The 26,639-nt window shown below is 25.8% G+C and overlaps 2 protein-coding genes across 2 annotated transcripts; one reads left to right on the forward strand and one right to left on the reverse strand.

The window, feature by feature from the left end:
• Positions 1-8,093: 8,093 nt before the first annotated feature.
• LOC145829926 (uncharacterized) lies at positions 8,094-15,125 on the forward strand. The gene is made up of 7 exons (XM_082937810.1): positions 8,094-8,217; positions 9,292-9,501; positions 9,678-9,857; positions 10,398-10,616; positions 12,480-12,686; positions 12,862-13,047; positions 14,902-15,125. Exons 1-7 carry the CDS (start codon positions 8,163-8,165, stop codon positions 15,105-15,107), a joined length of 1,263 nt encoding a protein of 420 aa, XP_082793936.1. The 5' UTR covers positions 8,094-8,162; the 3' UTR covers positions 15,108-15,125.
• A 7,534-nt stretch (positions 15,126-22,659) lies between these two features.
• On the reverse strand, positions 22,660-24,293 carry LOC145828588 (equilibrative nucleobase transporter 1-like). Its single transcript, XM_082936342.1, has 3 exons — positions 24,169-24,293; positions 23,295-23,524; positions 22,660-23,222 (listed from the first exon to the last, which is right to left on the reverse strand). The coding sequence occupies exons 1-3, from the start codon at positions 24,291-24,293 to the stop codon at positions 22,660-22,662; spliced, it is 918 nt and encodes a 305-aa protein (XP_082792468.1).
• Positions 24,294-26,639: the final 2,346 nt, after the last annotated feature.

Raw genomic sequence — 26,639 nt, forward strand, 5'->3', positions numbered from 1 at the left:
GCGGACTTGTCACTTTGTCAACAGCAATTTATAAAAGTAAACCTTCTAAACCACAAAAAGGGATACACATTCCATCTTCCAGACTGCTCTTTTGAAGATCAAAAAGATGAAGGAGGATCAGGATCGGGCCAAGATGATGTTTCTGAATCTATTTAGCAGCTCTTTTTGTAACAAATAAAACCAAAATAATACTTTTTTAATCGAGAATTCAGTAAGCATATCTCGTTTATATGGTTTGTTTGGTTTACAACAGTGTTTTGAAAGTTTTAACAATTGACTTTAAGAGTTTTAATACTTAACTTTATTTAGTTTGAAACTTTTAATATTTTAAGCTATTTGAAATTATGAAAAAAAAAGGTTTGCAAACTTTTATACCGATAAAAATTGATTTAGTTTAAGAAGTAATTAATAAAAGTTGGTTAAGCTCTACATAACACTAATAAAACAAATAAGATAAATCACTTTCAAAACTTCAAACGAGGTATTATTAACGTTATAAAATACTATATTTGTAAAGTTTATATTAGGCTAAATAATAAATAACTTTGCTAAATCATTTATAAATAGATAACATATCATCGAAACAACTAAATTTATACAATTACACTTTATTAGACTGGAGACTTTCTGCCCAAGTAAAAAATAAGTAGCTTAAAAGAGTATGTGTAGATCAGGAATTCCAAAAGTGGGCCATATGGCTCCCTTGGTGGCCATAAACTATAAAGGGGTCAAAGGGGGCGTAAGCCATGTTTTGAAACTTACACTTGATATTCTTGAGTTGATGATGAAGAGCAAAAAGAAAAGTCTTAAGCGTTTTTAAGGGTAGATAACTAGTAACTAACTAGTGTTAAGTACTAGATCTTACGTGATGTTTTTAAACTTAAACTAGACCAGGGCTTCCCGTTTCAGAAAGTTAGGGAGCAATAAGGCTATAATTTGAAGCTTACACCAGATATTCTGGAATTCAAGACCTAGAGAAAAAAAAAGGTCTTAGGCGTACTTAGAGTATATTTTTTAGAAATATTGTGGTGCTAGAGTTGTGTTTATTTCTTCAAAGGGGGTCTATGAAAAATTGTTTAAAAAACCCTTTTTTTTTAATGTTCTTTTGCACAATAATTACTAAAGTTTTATGTTAGTAAATGGTTGAAATTGAAAATTTCTAAACAATAACTACATTAAACTTTTAAGAAAGCTTTAATAAAAAACATAATTCGTATGCATATGGATATATAACAGCTATTATATTAAAAAAGCAGATACTTTTTTACTTACGTTTCACCTTTAATATTTTACAATAAAAATATTTTCAGAAACAATAAAAAGTTATGCCAGAAGTCGACAAAATGCGGTCCCGCGATGTATTTTTCAGTTAAAATCATACATCTAAAAAACTACATAAATAACGTTCTGGTGGTAAAAATTTATAACTTAGCTCATAATTTAATAATTATTAGCTCTTTTTTATTGCTTACATTATTACATTTGTGGTTTAAAACTATATTTTATTTATTACTTATTTGATTTAATAACTTCGACCCATGAGCTTTTTTTCCTAAACAACGCAGCCTCCGAGAAACCTCAAATTTAGAAAAAAATGTGTTTCTTTAGTTTATATTCAATTTGCTTGCTGACGATAGTTTTGAAAGTACTTCAAGTAATACAATGAGTGTAAAATTAAAATTTGTCGGTTTTTTTGAAGTACAATAGTGTTTATATATAGTATTAAGATAAAAATAAAAATCACAAAGTAAAATTGACATACCTAATGACGATTTGAGAAACTTGAATATTCTACATTGTTACTGTTCTTTAATGTACAATTTAACCACTAATTGTTATACTCATAGTGTAGCATATAAAGTAGAATTTAGCTTTATGTTATTATTAATATGGTTAGATTTATTTTGGTTATGGTTTTTAGTGGAAGTGTAACATATACTATAAGTATATATAGCCTGTAAGTCTTTTAATATAAGTAACCTATAATCTCTACCTAAAGGTTAACAGTAAAACATTGTAGTGTAAAACAATTTAATACCCTTAACGTTTAACTTAGTTTAAAACTTTTAAATATCATATTACGGTTAACCCACTAGACTAGAGTACATGTTCAAAATATTATTATCGTTCAAATTATTTAATAGTTTATTGAACACGTTAAAGAAATCAAAGCTCAAAAATGGGTGCACGACTAATCAAATTCAGACAACTTAAACTCTGACAATTCAAATAATTGAAAACTAATTAAGTAACATAACTCAAAAACTAATATTTATTTGAATAAAACAAATAGTAGTTATGTAAGTCTTATTAATATCTACAAGACATTATTTGTTTTTTGAAAAATTGGAAAAAAGAGATATGGCTAAAATAAGTTTAAATTGAGTTTAAAATATAATATTTTTTAGTAATGTTTATATATCTCAAGAAATAGTTTAGATTTTCTAAAATATAAAAATAGGCTATAATCCAAAATATCTATTTTTTATTACTTTCTAGTATATACAATCTTTTGTGATATAGTCTCTTAAATACTTTTTTGAGAATTTAATTTCTCGGAGTTTGAGTTGTCCGAATTTGAATTGTCCTGTAAACCTCAAAAGTTATACAAAGAACCTGGTGTAAAACACCTTTTATTTTAATTTTAAATGTGTTTCTTAGCTTTGAGCTTTAATAAATTAGACATTTTTTAAAGTAAAGACTTGTAGTTTTTAATATAAGTTTCATATAAACAATAAACTTACTAACATTTTAATTATAAACTTTACAGAAAAACTAAGTTATAGATTGTTCATTGACAAAATGAAGAAATATTAATTAAAATTAAGCAAGTTTACTAACGTTTACTGAGTATTTTTACAGTTTTTTTCTAATACAATACATTTATTGCTAATTTAAAACTGAAATATTATTAGTAACAATACTTTATAACAAAAGTTAACTAAAAAATCAAAAGTTATAACATTTTTAAAGTAAAAAACAAACTAAGTAGTAAAATATAACACAAAAAGTTCGTTAGTTATTTTTATAGGATTCCTTGTATGGGCTCCTTGGTTGTAAGCAGCAAAAGTTTTTCAAAAGCTGCTTTATTAATTCAATTTTTTTTCATGGTGGCGTCAGTAGAAATTATTTGTATAACCTTTTATTCGTTAAATCAAAACAAAGAGGTTGCTACAATGACAATCACCAAATGCTAAAATTTCATAACTATTTTCCTAATCAAAGCAGTTTAGTAAAATTCTTAAAAACTTATACTTTTTTAGTTGAGTTCTATAAACTTTCAAACACAACAGTTTAAAGATTGTTTTAAGCTTTATAAATTTAGTTGTAAATACTTTGCAAAAATTTTCATTTTCTAAATCAAAACAAAGTAGTTGCTACACTAACAAACATTAAATTTTAAAACTTAAAACTATTTTCTTGATACCTTGCATTGCACCAATAAGTGTAGTGTTCGCCAAGTATTCGATGTAATCTTGTATCGGCTAATTATCCTACAAAGAGTCAAAAATGGTCCTTAAAAGTAAATAAATTCAAACATTTTTTTGACAATTCAATAATTTATATCAAAGATACACATATCTCAAATTCTCATAACAAAATTAATTTCGTGCTTAACTCTTAAGTTTACTCAGCAATAAAAATAAAGTTTCAAATCCAGCTTGTATAGTCAAAAGCAGAGGCGTCGCGTGGGGTATTGCACTGCCGCAATTGCGCCACCTTAAAACTTTGTAAGAAAAGATTAAGTAGCTATAACGTTTTTTTTTTTTTTCAGAATAAAATTTCTTATAAAACTCCAATTTAGACAACGACCATTTTGTTCACTACACTGCTGCAAACTCTTAGCTGCATGCCGAAAATAAACTCAAAAAAGCAAATTTTCTTCAAGAATTACCGCAAAGTCAATATTTTGCGGTAAGTAAGCTAAGTTGAAAATTCCCTAAAACAGTACAGACTTAAGTATCATTCCACAAGCTATTGTAAACAAAAATGAAAAAAAAGCAGAGCAGAGGCAACTCGAGCAGGGACAACTACTAGTATTTAAAAATAGTTTTCATTGTAAATAGCCTTTTAAGTTTTATATATTAGGTCTATACTGTCAAACTAACCTAAAACATTTTTTCAATAATGTTTTTGGCTGGAGCAGTATGGTTGCATTCATAGCAAATTATTTTTTATAGACTTTAAAATGTTTTTTTTAGTTTTTTGATACATTATATCTGATAAGTTTAAATAATATATTTATTAAGAATTTCATTAAAAGGTACGTTATAAAAAGCCTAACATTAAAAAAAACCTCCATCTTGCAAAAAAGTTGCAGCTATATTGAATCTCCTTGTTTAAGTTCTATTTTGTATGTTTTCAAATTAATTTCTTCAGGAAAACATGGATACGCTTTTATAATTTGTAATGCCGCCTGAATTTTTAATCAAAATAATTCAACTTTTTAATGCTAATTTAGTTAAACTCTTGAAATATATAGCAGCATGCTACAAAACTAATTGGCTCCCTTAGGAAACTCTAAACTTTGTAACTTTAAACTAACCTCAATAACATCAACACTACAACTTGTACCATCTTTTTAGAAATTATGGCTTATATATCAACTTTCCAACTTGAAACAAGTTAATACAAATTGTATTCGTTTAGTAATAGCTCTCTAAAATAAACTTATTAGTACAAACAAGTCTTAAAAACAAAGTGAAAAGTTTATCAAGCAAAAAAACTAGCTTTAAAGAATTAATGAGTTATTCTCCTAATTAAACATCTATAGCCAGTCAAATCAGTAAAAAATACAAACGAAGGTGTTTAGGATGAACTCATACAAAATACTTGACTTTAAAATTAAGTTTAAATAATGATATTTGAAAAAAAAAAGTTGCTTCAACGAACTACTTAACTTGATAAATATACTATTGTTATTGAACGATAAAAAAAGCGCTAAAAAAGCTTGGTCTAAGGACCTGGTGTATATAGAAACCTTCTGGTTATCGAGTCGTACACCACATGCTTATAAAGATTTTTACGAGCTATTACACATAGTTTTTTTATTATTTAAATATTTAAATCTTTAGTAATAAAATAATCAGTTAAACGAAATGAAAATGGAAGAAAGTAAAACTAAACGAAAATTAACTGAATTTTGTGTTTAACAATGTACTATGAATCTTGTTTAGTAACATAATAACTTTAAACTAACTTTTAAAAGGAGATAAAATACACTAATAACAAACGTGTGAATACTTGAATTATAGGTTACAACCTCTCTAAAGAAAGTAAAATGTAATACGCTGAAATATTTTTACGGAAATTTTTTAAAAGTATTTTGTGCTAAAAAGGTATTTTTTATTTATTTAATAATTGAACTTGAACAGTAAAAATATTTTTACATTTGAATATTTAAATAAATTATTGTAAAACTTTTTATTTTATTCTAAATAAGTAATTTTTACAATAACTAAACTTAACTTTTCTAAATGAAAATATGAAGATGAGTACTGTAAAATTTATGCTTTTTATAAGATAAAAAAAAACAATAATAATTCTAACAATAATGATATAATCAACAAATTTCCTTCTATTTTAAAAAGTACTTTTTTTTTGAATACTTGTCCAAGTCTAAAACTGTAATAACAGAAAGCAAACAACTTTGCAATGATAAAAAAGAAGATTTTTTTTCTTTGATTTCCTCAAAAAAAAAAAGAGATTTTTTAACATACGTTTGCTTGAAACAGTTATCTCAGATTAATATTTAAATACTTTATTTTCAGTATAAGCATCTATAACTATTTTTTTACATTTGCATGCTAAAAAATAAAAATAAAAGTTTGTAAGCGTATGAAAAAAAAAAGCTTGTAAGTATTCTGAACTTTCTTCAACAAAGTAATCTTAAAGAATAATCTTAAAAATAACTAGATAGAAAAAGCTAAAACCTAGACTAAATCAATGTTATTGTAACCAAACAAATAAACTTTCGAACAAAAAGAAACAAAAATTTAGATATTAAATGACAAATACTATTAAGTCCTTAAACAAAAGTAAATAGACGAGTAGGAATGATCACTAATGACTTTGAGAATCACTATTTAAAATATAACTTTTAAGTTCATCCTTAATCTTTCCAAAATGTAACAAATTCTTAAACATAATGGTACCTTAATTCATAACTTAATTCCTTAGTAAGATAGCGATTTATGACCTATTTTAATGTTTAATCTAGGTAGGAAAAAATTTGTTTCTGAAGACCTCGTATGATAATTTTGGACATTTTTTACAGTTATAGTAAAAAAAAACTAAACTGAAATTTTGCATATCTAAAACAAAACACTACAACTCACAATTCCTCACCAAAGACCAGCTATGTAATGAAAGCTGAAAACATTTTTAGGTTCGATACTCATAAAGAATAATTTTGAGATACTTTTGGTTGTTGTTCATCAATAATGTGTATTTAAAACATAAGTTTACAAATTGTTAAATTATATGATTATTTAGTTTATGTTAAACTTGATTTTGTTTTGTAAGTCATTTTCATTAAAAAAGATGAACAGTTTTTTTTTTGTAAATTAATTATTCTAGAAATTATATTGATAGTCTTTGATAATTTTAAGCTTTACTATTTTTCTTTGTGCTTAAATATACATAAAATAAATATTTTATTTTACCGTTTTAACTTTTTAAATTAGTGTAATTAGTTACATGTAAACTTATATTTTATTTCGGAAAATTTTAAGCAATTATCTACGCTCTAACTTTAAAATATTTTTTTTTTACACATTTTTGACCTTGTTTGCAGTTCTCATAAAAGTTTTTGTAAAAGAATCACAACAGTTTCGTAAGCGCTTTTTATCAAGACAAAACTTTTGTATTTTAAGAACAATTTTTTTTTTAAATACACTGAAAATACAAATAATAAGTTTAGTTTAGATTAATCCTTGTTCCAAAAATTTTTTTTTTAATTTTTAAGTAATTATGTTATCTTTTACACTTTTTTATTAACTACATAAATTCATAAATATAAAATAGATGTTCATAATTAGAACTTTATATAGCTTTATTGCGCGAGAGTTTTCATTTATGTTTAATCTTCTAAAAAATTTTAAACAATATTTTTCTAGTATCAAAGGCTCACTTAAACATTTTTTTTTACATCTAGAAGTAATACAAATCATTACAACTTTTTAAATGTCACCTATTTATTTAAAAGAAGTTTATGTTAGCTATTGCTTTAATAACTTAAAGATAAATTTAAACGGTTATACATTAGTAAAACTAATCTAAAATGAACACATAGATTTATGGCAAAATTAAAACTATGTTTTAACTAATCTTTTTACCTTTCTAGAAGTCTGAATACGACAAAATCAGTAACTTTTATTATATTTGGACCGATAGCTTTAAACCCAAAAGGTATAAGATGTTATAAACTGATTACAAACACTTACGTATTGTTTTATTGGTATTTTATAATTTTCATCGCATATATATTGTGTAATAAAAACTAAATATAAAGCGATGTCTAAAAAGTTTACTGTCAATAAAACGAAGAGGTTATTTGTAAATTACAGTAATAGAGTGCTAAACCTACTATAATAAAGAGCTAAGTACAATAAAAATGAATTTAAGTATATTATTCTAGTTATTGTGTATGAATTTCAATAACTGTTTGGTAAAAATAATAAAACTTTTTTTAGTTTCTAATGTTTGTTGTATTTTATCAAACCACTTTGATGCGATAAAACAAGTTTAGATATCAAATATACAATTTTGAATTAAAATTTAAGTAAGAAGTAAAATATATTAAGTAAATGTTTTTAATTAAAAACAATTACATATCTTTCTTTTAACAGAATAATTTTTGCTACTATGCTTATGTTTTATGTATTATATGTAGTTAATAAACTTGAACTTTAAACAGCTAATTTATTTTTTTATTAAAACAACCACCGTATCAGGCAATCTTGCTAGAACAGCTTGAATTGTTTCTTTTGAAGCCAATCTCCTCAGGCAAGCGTTCTGATGTAATTGACAGTAAAAATAACATTCTCACTTTACATGTAACAAGATAGATATAATTATTCCTTGGGTATATATAGAAGTAAAGTAGTTTTAGCTCTTATTTCAAAAAATTGTTTTTGTAACAATCATTTTCAGAAAAAACAATGCTGAAATTTTTTTGTTTTTCAGTTTTTATTGTCTTGATTGAATCAAGCCCAAGTAAGTTTATAAATAACACAAAATATTTTTTATTATGTAAGCAAATATTTAATTAAAAAGTATAAGTTTCTAATAAAGTTTTTTTAGTTATTATAAACTTCTTAATTAATTTAAATAAAAACTTAGTTTTTTTAATTTTTCAAATTAAAAAAGTTTATAGCAACTTTAATTATTTTTTGTTTTTTAGGTTATAACTACGTACTACTTAATGCATTTTATCGTAATTTGAAAAAACTAGTTTCAAAAAACCTTAAAAAAGTACATAGCGTTTTATTGTCACTGTTTTACAATACAGAGTTTTTAATTAAAACAACTCTGTACAAAATTAATATAGTTTATACTTTTAATTTGTTTAAACTTAGATCATGTTGGAAATTAAATTAAAGAAATTAGTAAAATATATTAAGTAAGTGTTTTAAACTAGACCGCAAGCTTTCGGTAGACTGTGATCGGAGTTTCATTATTACTGTGACTCGTCAGACAGTTGTATCCGAAAAAAGCTGCAGTTGTCAATGTACAAAATTAATCATAATAAATTGGTCGTAAAAAGTCCAAGTGATATATTAAATAATATTTTTAACAAAACTTAAACTTGTCTCACGGCTCATTAAAGTCTATGCTTTAGCTCTGATGACTTTGATAATGTTTCTTTTGTTGATTCTTGTATTTAGTTAAGTGGAAATATATTTGAACAAACCCTTTCTATTTTTAACATTTAACATACAACAATAATGTAAAGGAAATTATAAATAATGTGTGTTTATATTTTAGACTTCTTTTTAATTTTAACTGATTGAACTTTAGTTTGTGTGACTGTTATTAAAACTCTAGCATAAACTTAAAATTTGTGAAAAGTACAAATAAAAAACATTTTTCTTACTTAAAACAATGACGAACTAATTTTATATTCGATATTATATTTTAAAATAGTGCAATTAAAGCTAAAGTAAAGTATGCAAAAGTTTAATTAAGTTTATAAGCATAATATTATATATTATTTGTTTTAGTTATTGAATTATACAGTAATATTAAATGAAAAAATAACTTAGTAAGATAGTTAAGACCATTTTTTAGTTTCCGAGTCCACCGAAACGTACGATTTTGAATGCGATGTAGGTGAGGAGCTGGTAAATCAAGGGAGCTGTGACGGGGATTGCAATGAACCATTTCCTAGCTGCCGTCACGCTAAAACGTCCTTACCCAGATGTGGCTGTCCGGCTGGCTTTGTCAGGAATGTTTGGAACGACTGCATTAAATATTATCAGTGCAACTTAATTGGTACTAGTTAGTAATACTTTCAGCAATTTATTTGATCTGAGTCTTATTTCACTTTTTACTAAAAGTTTTTAAATAGAGCTACAAACCTAAATTTTAAATTTTAAGTGAAGTTTAAAAAGCTATGAGTAGTGAACTTGTTTTTTTCACAATTTTTAAATACTTTACTTATTTAATTTTGTTAGCTAAACTGACCCAGTGCCTAGTTGAAGCAAAACACTTGAGCAATTCAGACATATGTGATGAAGATGGAAATTACAAAACTGTACAAACAACTAAGGATGGTAGCAGCAGGTGCGTTGTTCCTGAAACCGGTTCAACTATTCCTGGTAAAACATCTAAAACACAAGATATTGATTGTGAAGGTAATTTTTGATTTAAAACTTTATATATGTAGAAAATTATAATTTTTTTATTGTATATTTATTTACGTTAGCTATTAACATTAAGGTTATATCTTACAAATATAATTCAGTTTTTAATATAGCTATTGTTAATATCAATTTAAAGAAACAAAATACAAATAAACTTTTTAAGTTTTAGAAGTTCGTCAGCTTTAGTCATAAGTTAGTTTTAATTATAGCTTTCTAGTGTTTAAAATTGTAGCTTAACCTTATCAGATATAAAATAATAAGGCGTTAAATCCCAAAAATTCAAAAAAGCAAAACCAAATACAAATTAATTCTATGTTATAGCATTTATTTAGTTGTATTAAGAGCGCAATACCATTTTATATACAAACTATAATTAAGTATGCTAATGCTAATCTAATTTAACTGACCTTGCGAATTAAGTTTAAAATAGATTTATTTTCAAATATCCAAAATAACTTTTTCATTGCGAATTCGACCTTTAATAAACACATTTATTTGCCTAATGTAAACAAAAAGTTGTAATTTGTTTAGAATATACAAGCTGCCAAAAGGAATGGATAGCCGATGTTAGGTTTCACTTTTACAATCCAGATGTCATGGACGGTGCCAACATACAGTGTAGTAGATTTAGCGGACACTATAAAAAACGTCAATGTACTAGTTTTACAGATTACTGTTACTGTGTTGTTCCACAAACAGGAGATGCTATACCTGGTCTTTCAAATATCGGGTCTACCTTTAAATGTAAAGGTTTGGCATTTTGTGATACTTTTTTACACACTAATACTTTTATTTAGAGCTGTAAAATTAAATTACACTTTAGTTCATATTCATAGTTATATATATTTTTTTATTAATCAATACCAGTGTTATCAAAATTACAAAATATAACAACGATTAAGAATCATGTTACTATAACATAAACTAATAACTTTTAAGTTGTGACTACTTAACCCCAAAAGAAGAAACTATATGGTACAATCATTGAAAAAAAAATTTCCGGTGCATATCTTATACAAAAAACTAAACAATATACATTTCATTGTTATTTGTTTTATCTATTTAAAGTTTTTTTGTTGTGTCCTTGGATTAGCTTTTTTATGTTACTCATGCAACTATACGCTAACTTACACGTTTTACGCGTTTTATCTATTTAACTACTAAGGATTATTAAAGCAGTAATTTATAAAATTTTACTGAATTAAATTTATATTAAATTCAAAACGTTCAAAGCTTAAAAAATATAAAATGACGTCATATTCGGGTGTAAAATTAGACTAGACTTTTTAAATCCTTATACTAAGTAGTTTTATAGTAATCGATTTCTTAATCTTTTAAAGTTTTATTTTATTATTGTAAGTTTTTATCATTGATTTTTTTTAGTATGGTTTTAATTTCAATAGTTTTAAAAAGTTAACAGTAGTAGTACGAGCGTACCAGATATCTTGCTTAGTGGACAATGTATTGAACGTTGCACGGCAAAAGACAATGCTGACGTCACTGATCATTGCCAGTAAACCGTTGCTTCATGCTTGCCTGTATAAACAGTTTGTATATTAACTACCACAGATTTTTCGCTTGTAACTAACTAATGAGTCCAATTCAGGACGAAACCAGTCACCAAAGGCTTGTGGTCTGATGATGGAATTGTGATGATCAAACCTTTTGTTAAACTTGAGCTTGTTTCCAGCATACGAAAGTCCAGGCTTCTGCTCGGCAGACTTTCGCCGATGTTTTTATTGACAGTAGTGCTTAGCTTGACTTACTAAGAGACTGTTTTGATAAACCCTAGTTCATAGTATCTAATAATAAATAACAAAGAAATGTATGTTGTTACAATTTTGACTAAATTTGATTAACTTGAATTACAACTTTAATATATATTACAGTTTAAATTACTTCGAACAAAACCAATGTTATAAGTTTGCTTGATTATTATAGTATAAAATCGTTACATTGTTACAGTATTATTTTAATGATGATTTGAAGTCTGAAGAATATTTTTTTTTCTCGACAATATTTTAAGTAAAGTACTTACATTTACAAAAAGTATAACTACAGTAACCTGTCACGAATCTACGCACTCTCGTTTAGTTACGAACCTAAGAATTCTCAAAAAATACAAAAAAAAGTTACTATTGTATAAGAGTATGTTCGTAGATCGCAAGAGGTTACTGTAGAAGTAGATTGATTTCAGTAACGATACCTAAAGTAAAATGTATATCATTCCTGCTTTATAATTTAAAGTTAACAACATAAAGAGTAAGTTTAATACTATTGTCAATAAACTAAGTAAAAATTTGCTCTAGTTAAGAGCGATAGTAATCCTGTTAAAGTTGTACTCACGAATTTATATTTTCATTTGTTATATGCTGTTACAACGATATTTAATTTAAACAATTAAGAAGTCAAAATGTGAATTTTTTTTGTTTGTAAATTTAGCGTCACACTTTACATTCAATAGTAATGTTTCAGCTTAGTTTAAAAAAGAGCAAATCATACAAAAGTTATTGTTTGAATTTCAGTTCGTTGTTCAAAGTAACATTTTTTTTTTAATTAAAAAATAATAATTATAGTTATATTTTTTATCAAATATATATTTATCTGTTTTAGATATTCCTTTAACTGAATGTCAAGAAAGTTTTGTGAGAGTTTCTTTACTAAATATGGAACTAGATGTAAAATTGCCGTTACCAAAGTGTTCAGAAAAAGATGGATCTTATAAACTAGAAGAATGTAACAAACATGGATATTGTCAATGTATAAGTCCAATAACTGGAGAGTTTTTACCTGGAAACGGAATAAACATAAATTGTGCTGGTAATGCTTGTTCATTACGAAGTGAAAATACAAATACTATCATCAAAAGCTAATAAATATTTTTAATTATTTTTTGTCGTTTATCATTTTAGAAACACTATTTATGTGAAAACTTTAGATTTTAGGTTTTATAACCTTCTAAATTTCATTACACAAGCAAAATTAAAACATTCAGAGTTAACAAGTTGCCAAAAGCAGTATTTGAATGGAGAAAACAAAAATGCTATGAGTTGTGATGATGATGGAAGATTTATGACAACACAGTGCAATGATGAGAGTTGCTATTGTGTAGATGCAGATACAGGAGATATAACAAGCGCTAAAATTTCAACTTCTGATCAATTCAACCTTAACTGCTCAAGTTTTAATAATTTAAATGCTTTTTTTTAAACAACTTTTATAAGTATAATAATTTTTCTATTGTTTTTAATTTTAACCTAATTTCATAAACTTAACATGTATTATAATTTATTGAAAGATTTTACTAGAAAATAAAATTACATAAGTTATGTTTGTTTTTAAAATATAAACACAGTTTTTTTTTTAGGCTATAAAAACTTTTTACTTTGTTAGTACTGAAATAAGAAAAAAACACAATAAAAAAACATCATAACGTACACTACATTACTTATTTAAATCACTGCTTTTCATAGTTTTCAAAATGTGATTATTATACTAAGTTGTGCATATTAGATAATTTAGTATATACTTTTTTACAACTATAACTATCTTAGTATAAATTATAAGATGTAGCACTAAAAGGCGTTAAATCCTAGAGATCCTGATAAGCTAAGCTTTTCGGAATATATACCACAGATGTTTTTGTATTAAAACTTATTCCGACTAACGGCGTTTCACTGCTCTTAGATAAATTTAAGAACAGATCTACGGAGTCTATAAAACATTAACACACATTAGAACAAAAGTATGTATAATTATGTATGATATTTATGTGAGTAGTATAAAGGAACTTAATGGTTTAAAAACAAAGTTTGGAATAAAAACATAAAAATATAAACTTGTCTATAAAAACTACAAATTTAATAAAAGCATGTACTAACCTCAAAATAGCTCTAAGAATAGGCAAGTTTTAAAAAAAAAACATAAATTAACTTGTGCACAAATGTCATAATAAATTTAACAAATTAATAAAATATTTATACAGTACAATATACACAGTATATAATAAAATAGAGGAAACATGTAGTATTAAACTTAATGTTTGTGATTGTATATGAAAATGCTGTGAAATAAATAAGTGCATAAGTAGCCAGAGTTATTTAAAGTAGAATCGTCGGTTGTGTAGACAAATATTCGATAAACCTTGTCGCTTGTTCAGAAGTAGGTCTTTATCTTTTGCTGCAATTACTGCTCTTTCTGTATTGCAAGTTGGGCAAGTTCTACTTACTCCGTTGGATGTATGTTTGATCTTTGAAACAATACTCCACTCCATGTTTGGCGTTTTACCGTACCTGTGAACAAAGCACGCGTTTATCAGATTATGTCTGGAGATTTTTTCACAGACTCCGTAGATCTGTTCTTAAATTTATTTGAGAGCACTGAAACGCCGTTAGTCGGAATAAAGTTTAAGTATAAATCAAATATTTTATCTTTAAGTAGTATTTTATAACTATTTAAAAGCTAACAAAAACTTGCCATTAAATGCAATTAAATATACTATTTGCTTTAACATAAAGCTACTTTTACAACTATTAGTTTTGTTTGCAAATAAATCTATTTCTTTGTTGCACAGGGCACACTTAAGGAAACACTAACTTAGCGAACCGAATAAAGTTGTTGAATAAACTTAATAATAGGTTAACAGCTATAAGATTAATAAAGGACAGTTATAAGTTAATTTGTTAACAAAAATGATTAAACAAAAAAAAAAAATTAAAAAAAAAGAACTTATAAGTATATATATTAATACTCCACCTACTGATTTAAAAAATTAACAAAAGTCAATTGTAGTTTAGATTTTTTCTGTTGTAAAGTCTAAAAAATTTTTTTAAATGTTTTAGTTTTTAGTTTATAAGTATGCATTATTTGTTAAATAGATACAAAATTTAAACTATAAACTAAAAGTATGGAATAGCTGTTTATTTTTACTGTAACTATATTTATTTAGAGAATGTACGTAAAACAGTTATACGAATTTTTATAAAAAAAAATTTATGTTTGACATAATTTACAACTTTCAAAACATTTGATTTAGTGCCTAAGTGTCCAGCGAATATGAAGTACACAAACTGCGGTGGTTGCGAGAGTACTTGTGAACATGAACCAGTACTAATGTGCAGTCTCATGTGTCACTTCCGATGTGCTTGCGAATTCGGATTGATTTGGAGCACAGAGAAGAAAACATGCGTGATTTCTGAAAATTGTATTAACATGGTACCACCACCACCCTTGACCAAATAAATAATACTTACGTGACACTTTTCTGAGTTTTTTTTCAATTGTGTAAAATAATAAAAATTTAAGCAATTCTATTTCAACTGGTTATGTTTTTAAGTTAAGAAACATTTAACTTTTAAACTTTATATTTTTGTCTTCTGAACTATTTTAAAAAATATCTCAGTAATATTAGGAAACTCTGTAATAATATATTTTTAACGCTTAGACTGAACAAACCTTTTTTAATTCTTTTTTATTTTAATAGAAAAAATTATATTTATGCAACACAAGTTATCCTCAGTTTTAAGGTTTGGTTTAAAAAATATAGTTATTTAAAACAGAAAAATCTTGCCTAGAGGCTATCTTATATAAAGTAACATTTTTTTATAGATAAAAAAAGATTTGTTAAACTAATGAAGTTTACATAACAAAACTTCATTTATTTAAAATTTTATTTCTTTTACTTTGATTTATCATGTTATAAACGCAAAAAAAGCTTTGAAAAAGTCTGTAGTTTATAATCAGTTTTATAACAAAACGTTCTTTAAATAATAATGATCAAAATAGTTTTGAAAAGTGTTATAGTAAAATATAAAGCAATTTGTAGTTGTTTCTAATATACATGTCTCATAGTTTATTATATCTTTCTACGAACTTATGATAGTGATTAATAAACTACTAAAATTTCTAGTTTGGTTAAAAATATTTAAATAAATTTCCGCACAAATTTAATATAATACTAATAAAATATACTGGAGTTTTTTGAATGAATACTGTTTTAATTTTTAAAATTGTGTTAACATACAAAAGACTTGACTTTATAAAACAATTAAAGATCATTACTCCATAAAAAAGGAAAAATGTATATATTAAAAAAAATTTCAGCAAATAAAGTTTTGCTCAAAAAGCTCGTCAGTGTCAGACTTGTTAAAATGCTAAGAGTTACTATGGTAATTCAGCAATGAAGCGTCTTAACTTTAGTTCGTTTTAAGTTAGTAATTTCACGCTCGAGTAAACAAAGCAGAGCTTTTTAACATGTCTGGTCAGTGTGATAAATGAATATCTCTGAAAAAACATGTAAAAACCTGAAAGTAGACTGTTAATCAAGCAACTAGTCTTTTTTCATACATTTTTTCATGGTTACAGTAAAGTACAAATTTAAAGTCATAGTTTGTTTACTAAAATTCAAAGAAAATTTTTTATGTTATTTTTAATGTTTCATTTAATAAGCTATAATCTACAAGAAATCGTTCAACAATTTTACATATTTAAGTACTATTTTTGATAAATTTAAGTTTTAATTTCTGATTTAAACATATCCAAACTAAAAATGTATTTATTAATTATCTCTAAAAGCAATTTAATTCTGAACAGAACTAAAAATATTTATATAATAAACGAAAGATCTTTGTATATGTTGTTTTTTTGTTTTTGTAAAAGAATTGAGTTAGGTTTTTTATTCAATTTTATATGTAGGTCACAATTTTCAAAGCTGTCCAATCTCTACTATATACAGGCAGACTACCTTAAAACAGTTCGTCCTAACTTTTTTTTTCAGAAGTATATATACAGTGCACTGACGACCTTTTTCAGTAAAGCTTTGTTTGCTGAATAACTTTTTTAGGAAACAATAACATACTATATATTAAAAATTTAGGTTAAATTTTATTAATTTTTATAATATTGTAATTTTTTTTAGAACGTTTTGAAAATTGATAAATGTCAAAATGCCACGAAGAGATAAAATTAAATTCGCAACTTTATAAAACTTTTTTGTTAAAACTTATTAGTATTGAATGTTTTTTTTTAATATATTAGAAATTAGAAATAAGAATATTGAAAACCTATTCAATGAAATAAGTAAGGATTACAATGACGCAATAAAGTTAAGTGGCTACAATTACAAAATTAAGTTCAAAGGTGAAGATGAAGGAAAGAAACGGCCTAGAAAAAGAAAAAGAAAAATATTATGGTTTAATCCATAAAAACAAACATTGGCATGAAACTTCTCTAATAATAAACAAATACTTTGGAGTAGACAGTATATTCAAAAAATACTTGAACAAGAACAACATCAAATTAAGTTACAGCTGTTTGCCAAACATTGAGACAATCATAAAAAATCATAACAAGAAGGTCACAAATTGCAACAAGAATAACGAAGATGAAGCATGTAACTGTAGAAACAAAGAGAAATGTCCTTTGAAAGGCGGTAACTGTAGAGCAAAAAATGTCATATACCAGGCCACAGTAAAAACTGACAATGTAACTAAATCATACATTGGTCTAAGCGCCAACCAGTTTAAAAAAAGAGTTGCATTTTACAGAACAACAATAAATAGCAATCCAGAAGAAAGAAATTATATGCAATTTAAACAGGCAACTGAACTATTAAAATACATCCACAAATTGAAAAACGAAAATAAAAATTTTGAATTAACTAGGACAATACTAGAAAAAGAATATAAATCAAGACCCAGAGTAGAAACGTGTATTAATAAAAGATTAGAAGTAATAAGTTCTTGCTGACACAGGAACAAATTTTTATTATTTTATTGGAATGAAACTAAAACATACTAATTTGAATATTAATAGCATTTGAATCATCTGTTAGTTTTTTTAAGAATTTTGTTAAGAATTTGTTGTGTTTTCGTTCATACTGTATTTAGATTTTTTTTTTTTTTTTCATTTTCATTAATTAATACCAATATTAAGTTCACCTAATTATGCATTTTTCATTAAAATTTGAATACTTAATGTTTATGTTTTTACGCATCAACGAGTTCAGATTCACATTACTGCCAATGTCTAAATGTTATTTACTGTTTTGAATTTATTTGACAAGGTCAGCTAAAACTCACCGAAACCAGGTAATAAACCGAAGCAGTGAATAAACATTTGTTTTAAGGGCAGATAGCGTTACAATATTTTATTAATATATTAGCAAAAACAATAAACTTATATTTTTAAAGGACCTATGTTTGACGCGCATTATAAAAACAATAATGAAATGCGAAAATTCGGTTTAATGTATACGTTTTAAAAACCAGGATTTCGCTAAGTTTTTACTTCTCGGTTAAATCTGAACTTTGGGCCTAGTTCAAATATAACACAAATCAGAATTTCACTATGGCTTAAGAATTATTTAGGTAAAAGAATGTTTGTTAGATAAACTAATAATTAAGCTGATGAAGTTTAAAAACTTCAAAAGTTTGTTACTTATGTTATAAATACTTTTAAAATGACTTATGTAGTAGGTAATCAGCCTTTTTTGAGTTTTTTAAATGATAGCGACCATAGTTAGTATTCATCATCTAACTAAGGGTTAGAGACATATTTTACTCATTTATAACATTAAATACTTTTAAACTCGGGTTTCGCAAGTGAGTAATACCGGCCGTTTTTAGGCAATTCCACTAGTTCAGTGGGCAATAAGAAACGTTTTGGCAAAAGAGGTGGTGATTTTATTAGTTGCCAGCTGTAACTGTTTTTTCACACTTAAGTTAACGTAATGCTAAGTCTTTTCTTCAATATTTTATCTCAGGTAAAGATTAAAAAACTTGTTTATCATCGTTAAATATAAATAAAATTATTTAATTGTTTAACCAAAAACTTAATTATCCTGTATTAAACTAACCAAGTTATTTTTTTATATAAAAAAATTGCTTTATACTTAGACCTGAAGCTTTTAAAAACTCACATCTGTTTGGAAGTGTAAATCATTGAAATTTTTTTTTGTAATTATTTTTTAACTTTACACCGTAAATACTTTTTATAACTAGAGATGTACCGGACTCACTATCCGGCCGGATATTGCCATTTTTGTCTGATATCCGGATCTGGCCGGATCTTGATATGAAAAAAAGTCCGGATCCGGTTCCGGCCGGATCCTAATTTGAAAAAAAAAGTCCGGGTCCGGCCGGATTCTAATTTGAAAAAAAGGCCGGATCCGGGTCCGGCCGGATTCTTATTTGAAAAAAAAGTTTGGATCCGTTTCCGGCCGATCCGGCCGATTCGGATCTAGTTAGTAAAAAAGAGCATACAGAAAAGTATTTTTTCAAAAACAAACCCTTTGTAAATTAAAAATAGTCATTTTCGTCAGTTAAAATTAAACACCTACCGTGATTGGCGCATTTTGAACTCGCGACTAATTTACATTTGTTTACATTTAAACTCTGAAATAAACATTTTAGAAATGCAACTCTTTACCTATGTTGTAAAATTAAAAACTTTCTACCAAATTGTTAGGCTATTTTAAAGATTTTTTGAAAAACTCAGGCTAGTTTTCTTTTAGATTTTGAAAGAGTTTAAGCTGATCCAGTTTTCATTATTTTGTGATTTTCTAGTTAATTTTGTTCAAGAACTTGATTTTAATTGATTTTAGATTGGTAAGGCTATAGGGGGGGTCCTCCTTGATTTTTACAAGTTGATCTTATTTGATAGATTTTAATGTTAGCTACTAGATATTGTTTCTGTGATGTACTTTATCTTTCTATCAATTTTCCTTATACTAAATTTAAAGTTATTCATATTTTTTTTTAGCTTTTATAGAAATGAAATTTTGAAACTACAAATGTAAGCTCTACTTTTTATGTGAAAACTAGTGATGTACCGGACTCACTATCCGGATCCGGCCGAATATTGCTATTTTTGTCTGATATCCGGATCCGGCCGGATCTTGATATAAAAAAAAGTCCGGATCCGGTTCCGGCCGGATTCTAATTTGAAAAAAAAAATCCGGATCCGGCTCCGGTCGGTCCCTAAATTGAAAAAAAAAGTCCGGATCCGGGTCCGGCTGGACCCAAAATTGGGAGTCCGGTACATCACTATTTATAACACACATAATAAGTGGTTTTAAATTCTTTCATAAAGCTCGTGAATTGAAAATTAAAAGTTAACAGCTTATGGTACAACCAAATCAAAATCATACAATAAAAAACCTTATTTACTTGCTTGTTGTACTAATATTTCGTTTGTATTTATTTTTAATTTATTCAAGAATTTGTTATAAGTTACTTTAAGTATAATTGTCTACTTAAAACAAGATAGTTATTTTATATTTCGATTATAGGTTTTAAAAACTAAAAATAATAGGTTTAATCATTTTTTTAATCAAAAAAAAACTATTTGTTTTAAAAGCTAGAACCATCTGTATTTTCAAACTATGTAAAATACTTTGACTTTTTAAATAAGTAAAGGTTTTTGATGTTTAAGTTTTAAACATATTATACACTAGATCACAGTTTTAAACACGCGAAAATGTTCTAAAACCTTTTTTAAGTACACAATTTAGTAGATAACTTTATTTTATACGATTTCGGCTGACAACGGGCCAACTATTATTTAGAAACTATATTTAAAACAATATACACAGTAGCAAGGACCGTAATATATAAACAATAAATAAAACTATAGTTATTTATACTGATTTAACACTACTTAAAATAAGCGTTTTTTTAAGTTTGGAGAAATTTACATCAGTAAAATAAACTTGTATTTAGAAAAAAAAGAGATAATGATCACAATAAATTACTACTTTTTGTTATTTAGATGAAGATAATTTTTTTTTGGGTAGATGTCAGAAAAGCACAGCGTCACTTTAGCACGGGTCGTCACTTTAGTACAGAGTGTAACTTTTGCTTGTAGCTTCACTTAAGCACGATCGATGCTTTTTAATTTATAAGTTTTTTAATAAATAAAACTATGTGGAATTGAATGTTAAAAATTGAAACTTACACAGTCAGTATCTTGTTGTGTACGCATTTAAGGCATTAAAGGTGTAAATTCAAGGTAAAGATTACTTACAAAAGTTATTTTCATTTAAAGTTATAACTAATAGTAAATAAAGAACTTAAGAAATAATAATTTAAGGCATGTCGATTCTTGATTAGGACGAAATCGGACGTAGGTTGTCTTGGATACTGTTGTAGATTGTCGTTCATTATTTATTATTGATGGCGCGAAGCATCTCAACTTCGTTGATGATGGCCGTAAATAAATACTGGTTAAAAGTTTAAGTAATGAGGAAATTGTAAGACAAAGATCGGCATACTAAATTACCATTTATACTTAAGTAATTCCATTGCAGGTAGTAATAAATTAGAAAACATTCTTTGTAGGCTCTACTTTTATAAAAGAACTATGTTTAATAATAACAATAAGTACTACAAAGCAAGAAGTTAGTAAATTAAACGGTAATTGAACTATTAAATAATTAATTACATGTCTTAAGTTTTATTCATTTTTAATTCGTATAATAAAAAAGTACTATTATTTTAATTACAGCTTATTTAGATATTTAACTAGGCTGATAAGGTTAAAGTTATTACTTTATTTTTATAAAACACTTACGTAGACTTTATTGGAAGTAAGAACATAACGAAAATTACAAAACTGTATTTAATCTATATTAAAATTGTACGAGAGCCGGCGTAAGAATTTCATTAAACTTCCTTGTTTTAGCTTTGACTTTAGAGAGTTTTCAAATAATTAGTTAAAAATATTATATTGTTTAAAATGATCAAATAAAGATTGGTCTTTTTTTTTTTATTAACAGATTTCTTAAGTAGATTTATTTTTGAAGTGTCGGTAATTTTATAAGATTAGATCTTTTAAAATGTAAATTTAAATGGTTGTAAATTACTAAATAATTAATAAGCTAAACTAACTAATGCGAAAACTTATTCTAGCACTTTTGAAAATATCGTCTTATTCTAGATAAAGCTTCTATTTGTAGGACTTTGAATTAAGCAGTTTTTTTAAGTTTTAAAAAAATAACATAACTAAAAAGCTAAAACGATAGAAAATTTGTTGATTTAAGTTTATCAACCTTTATAGTAGTTTATATATAGATTTTAAAATAAATAGATAACAAGTTTAAAAAATTGATAGGCGCGTACATGTAGAAATAAGAAAAACTTCACATCATTTTGTATTACGATATTTAAAGCTATAACTGTTTATAAAGTTAAATAGAAAAACTTTTGATAGTTTACTAAGTTATCAGGGCTTATAAAAAGCAAAGTTAAATTTTTTACCGATATTTATCAGTGTATTTATATTTCACACCTTTTGTTTTAATTTTAAGCTTAAAATTTTGTTTTATGAAAACTATTTTAAGATTATTTAAAAGGTTTAAGAAACCTATAGCACGTATATATTGCTAGGTTTAAAAAAGTAGTATTATGTTTAAAATATTAAATAAAAATTATCAAAGCATCAACTCTAAAAACTCTAAAAAACTAAAGAAAAAATACTTGGTAAATTTCAACCTCTTTCTTTTTTACATTTCAAACTTTTAGATCAAACAATGAAATACTATCTGTGAAAAACACCAGCAGTTAAAGTTTTGTTAAATACTTTAATAATAATTGAAAAATATATGTATTTAAGAATATTTTTATTATCTTAAATTACTAACAAAGTTAAAAATAAAAATTATTGGTTACTATTGAACTACTACTATCGAAAATGAATTGCTTTATTATATGTTAACTTAATTTTTCCGTTCGAATCTATTATCTAAACAATATAAACAGCTAATAACTTAACGTTTGATAAGTATTTCTTTTTACTACTATACTTTGCTTTTTACAAATAAAAATACTGGGTGCACAAAAGTACATAAACTAACAAAAATAAAGAGCTTATTTACTTGTGTAAAACAGTTTTGAAGATTATAAGTTACCCAGCTATTGATTGGAAATTGAAAAATGAGAAACAAGCTTGCTATTGTCTGGTTGATACCATACAGCTTACCAAAATGTTCAGATGGATACGATACGGCAATAAAGTTAGAGCAACCCCCATATAAAAATGATCTAAACACGACTTGTAGAACAAAGGAAACAAACTGCACATTTAAGCTTTGAATCGTTACAAAAACAGAAAACAATACAGCAACGATACAGGTTGCCATCGTTGAGCAAGCCAACGCTCTCAATTTAGCCCTTTTTGAATCAAGATAAGAACTAAACTTTCTCGTTAACTTGTCAACAATAAGTCCATTCAGAGGTGCAGTAAAAAAAGCGAAAAATTGACATATACCAAACACAATCATGTAAAAACCTACATCGTCAAAAGTAACACCTTCATTTCCACACTTTGACTGATCTTTTTTAACATAGTTCATTAAGTTATCTGCAACAGTTGATAAGTAGAAATAGTTTCTTAGTTGAAGTATACTAAAATGTAAGGAGTTAAGCCAAAAACCAGCATCTTTTAAGCTGTTGACAAGATAATTTCTTTTACTATCTATATTTTCTTCTAAGTTTTCCCTAGTTGATAATGACTCATCTGCCGGTGAGGTCAGTGCAATAGTTTGAAATTTATTTCTTGATTTCTTTAAGTAAAATGATATTCCATAATCGTAATCATTTTCAATAATATCTCTTTTGTGAATAAAATACGGTATAGAGTCTACAGGCATCAGAAAACAGGACCTGTAAATAAAATTATTTTTAATAGAGTAATTAAACGATTCAGTGATTCTAAGTTTATTTTAAAACTAGAGTTTCGCAGTGGTATTACTACCAGTGCTCTTCAGTCAAAATAAACTTGCAAAATCACTACATATGGCTATATTTATATTGAAAATCAAAAGCTAATCCGGCGTGTTAATTGTTTTAAAGTAAAGTTAATTAGTTTGCTTTCAGTTAGTTGGGTCTAAGTAAAAGAAATTAGTAGATTACGTAAACAAAGTTTCATGGTAAAAACTTAGTGTATTAAAACTTAAACGGAAAACACATCCTTTATCTGAAGCTCTTTAAAGTTTTATAAATTTAGCAGAGCTATATTAGCTTATTTTAAAGTGATTGAATATTAAAAGAGCAATACAAAAATTAGTAAGTTTTAGTTTAATTTTAATGAATATTTATTTATAAACTTACGGATAGTTATACTTATAAGACTGTAATTTATGTTTTATGAATTGAAAAACTGAAAAAACTCAGAAGGAGTTATTAGTATTTAAACTTGCTAATCTATGTCTAAGCAACAAAAGTGTAAAAGTCTATACTACTACTCATAATATTTTTATGTAATGAACGACTACACTTTTATAATAGTACAAATTGTAAAAGTTTACCTAAAAAGCTGATAACCAGTTAGCAATGAGAACACTAAAAATATTGACTGCATCGAGAATCCACCATCGTACGCTAGCTTTATAAATAAACACACTACACTTGATGAGTCCAGACTTCCACTCATACATGAAATAATGGAAGATCTAAATTTTGGAAATAAATTTCCAGTTTGAATATTAGTAACTAAAAATAGAATTCCTCCTACAGAAAAGCAACTCATGGCTATATATACAAGAAATGAAGTTTCTGGACAAGTAAAAGCTAATGTAAGACATGAGATCAAAAACAAAGAAGAAGCAAAAACCCTTGTGATTAAAGTGCCAAGCTTATCAAACAATAATCCATTCGGTAAAGTTGAAAACCCAAGTAACATGGATGCAACTATATAGACATTATTAAAACTAGCGGCTTGATTGTATTCTGCTTCAATAATACAATTGTTATAAATTGTTTCATTTGAGTTATTGCAATTAGATATGTCATAAAATATATTTTCTTCTTGTAATACAGTTTTCAAATTAGCCCAGCCAAAAAGAATTCCTGCTCCAGTCAGACACTCAAATACTCCTGAAGATACAGTTAAAAAATACTTTGATTTTACCATTTTATACTTTAATACAGTTTTTTAAAAATTTTCTAAACGTTTTTGGATAAAATTGTTTTTCATCTAAACATTTTTTTTTATATTATAAATTTCTCACATTTAAAATATTTTAACTTCTTCATTTAATACTACTGAAATTTTGCACTCTTATAATTATCAAATTTAAAATAAGTTTAATGAGGCTTTAAAGTTATCTAACTTTTTTGAACTAAAGTAATTTTTTTGGGTAGTCGTTATTTTTATCGATCATATTAAACAAAAATATACAGTGAAATAGTTTTTAAAATAGTTAGTTTAGCTTTCTTAAACACTTCCTTTAACGTTATAGTTAATTTAAAGAGTCAAAATGTTTTTGTTACTCTTGATTTGTTATTTTTTACTGCTTCAAAATCATAAGATATTCAGTATTACTAATCGATTAAAAAAAAACACACAAAACACTATCTTAACATAAACTATTTAAAGAGAAAAAACTTAAGGCTGTGTAAGTTTTACAAAATAAAAAATAAAAAACATGTAAAAAAAATTTATAACTAGTTTAAATAGTTAAATAGTTAGTATTGTTTATTAAACGACAAAAATACGCTCTAAAAGTTTGGTCCATGGACCTGGTGTACGAAAAAACCTTTTAGTTGTCGAGAGTCGTACACCAGAACAGTTTAATGTCATGTCCAGGACAGTTAAGTGTTTATCTATTACTAAAAGCTTTTATTATACTTTTATTTTAATAGTTGAGTTTTTACAAATTTTTATACAAAAAATGTTAGTATACTTTTTTGTACTTAATCTGTTTATAGAATTTTATTTCAAAAGTAAGTGTATTATCGTCCCGTAAGCACAAAATAAATATGATAAACAGCTTACAACAATTTAACCTTATACTAGATTTTTGATTTTTAAACACAATGCGAATTATCTCTTTAAACTTAGTTTAAAACTAAACTGGTTGATTATTCCTTATTTTAGTTTACCTAAACACAATCTGTTTTGACTTTAATCATTATATTAATTAGTCAAGTATATCTTAATAAGAAAATCATAATATAGAAAAAAATATATAGTTTATCATGTTAGATAAGTTCTAAGTATGTAATTTTAAAGTTATTAGTAATTCTATTTTAATTAGTATTTTTCTGTAATTATAACTTGGTAAAAAAGTTTTTAAAAGTACCCATGACTCAAAGAAATTACATATAAGTTTAAAACGACCCACTTTATAAATGTTATTGCATTTTATTAAAACTTTGTGAAACATTGAAAATAGTTTTTTTTTTATGCTTGTGGTTGTATTTGTTTACAATTAAAAAACACAAAGAAAGAGTATTTTTTACAGGCGGAGACGCTTGTTCTTGTGTTTACAAAAATAAAGCTCCGAAAACTAGCAGTAGGACTTTTAATGCAGCCATTTATTGTAGAGTTTTACTTTTCAGCGCGACATATTTTTGTAATTTTTTTGCATAATTTCTAAAGGAAAACTACCTAAAATAATGTATGACTTCATCAAAATATTGGAGCCTATTTTTTGCAAATTGCTGCAATTAAAAGTATCCAATATTTAAAACTACCCATAAAAAGTCCTACTGTTTTTTTTAATATGCTACGTAATATAATAAAACATACTAGAAGAAAAAGTTTTTAAAATTCAATTTTTTAACTAGCTACTAAATGCGTTAATGAAATAATTTCTGATTTTTTTATTTATTATGGTAGTTACTGAAAAGTATTTTTCTGAAGATAATATCTGTTTTATATATCTTAGTCCTAATTAATTTCTATGTGTTTAAAAATGGAAATTGAATGTGAGTTACTTCTTTATATAAAAAGTTATAGCCTACATTTATAATAAATTTCTAGTGATTTTATCTG

The sequence above is a fragment of the Thalia democratica genome, chromosome 2 (genome assembly GCF_965202585.1).
Source record: "Thalia democratica chromosome 2, ktThaDemo2.hap1.1, whole genome shotgun sequence".
Classification (NCBI taxonomy): Eukaryota; Metazoa; Chordata; class Thaliacea; order Salpida; family Salpidae; genus Thalia; species Thalia democratica.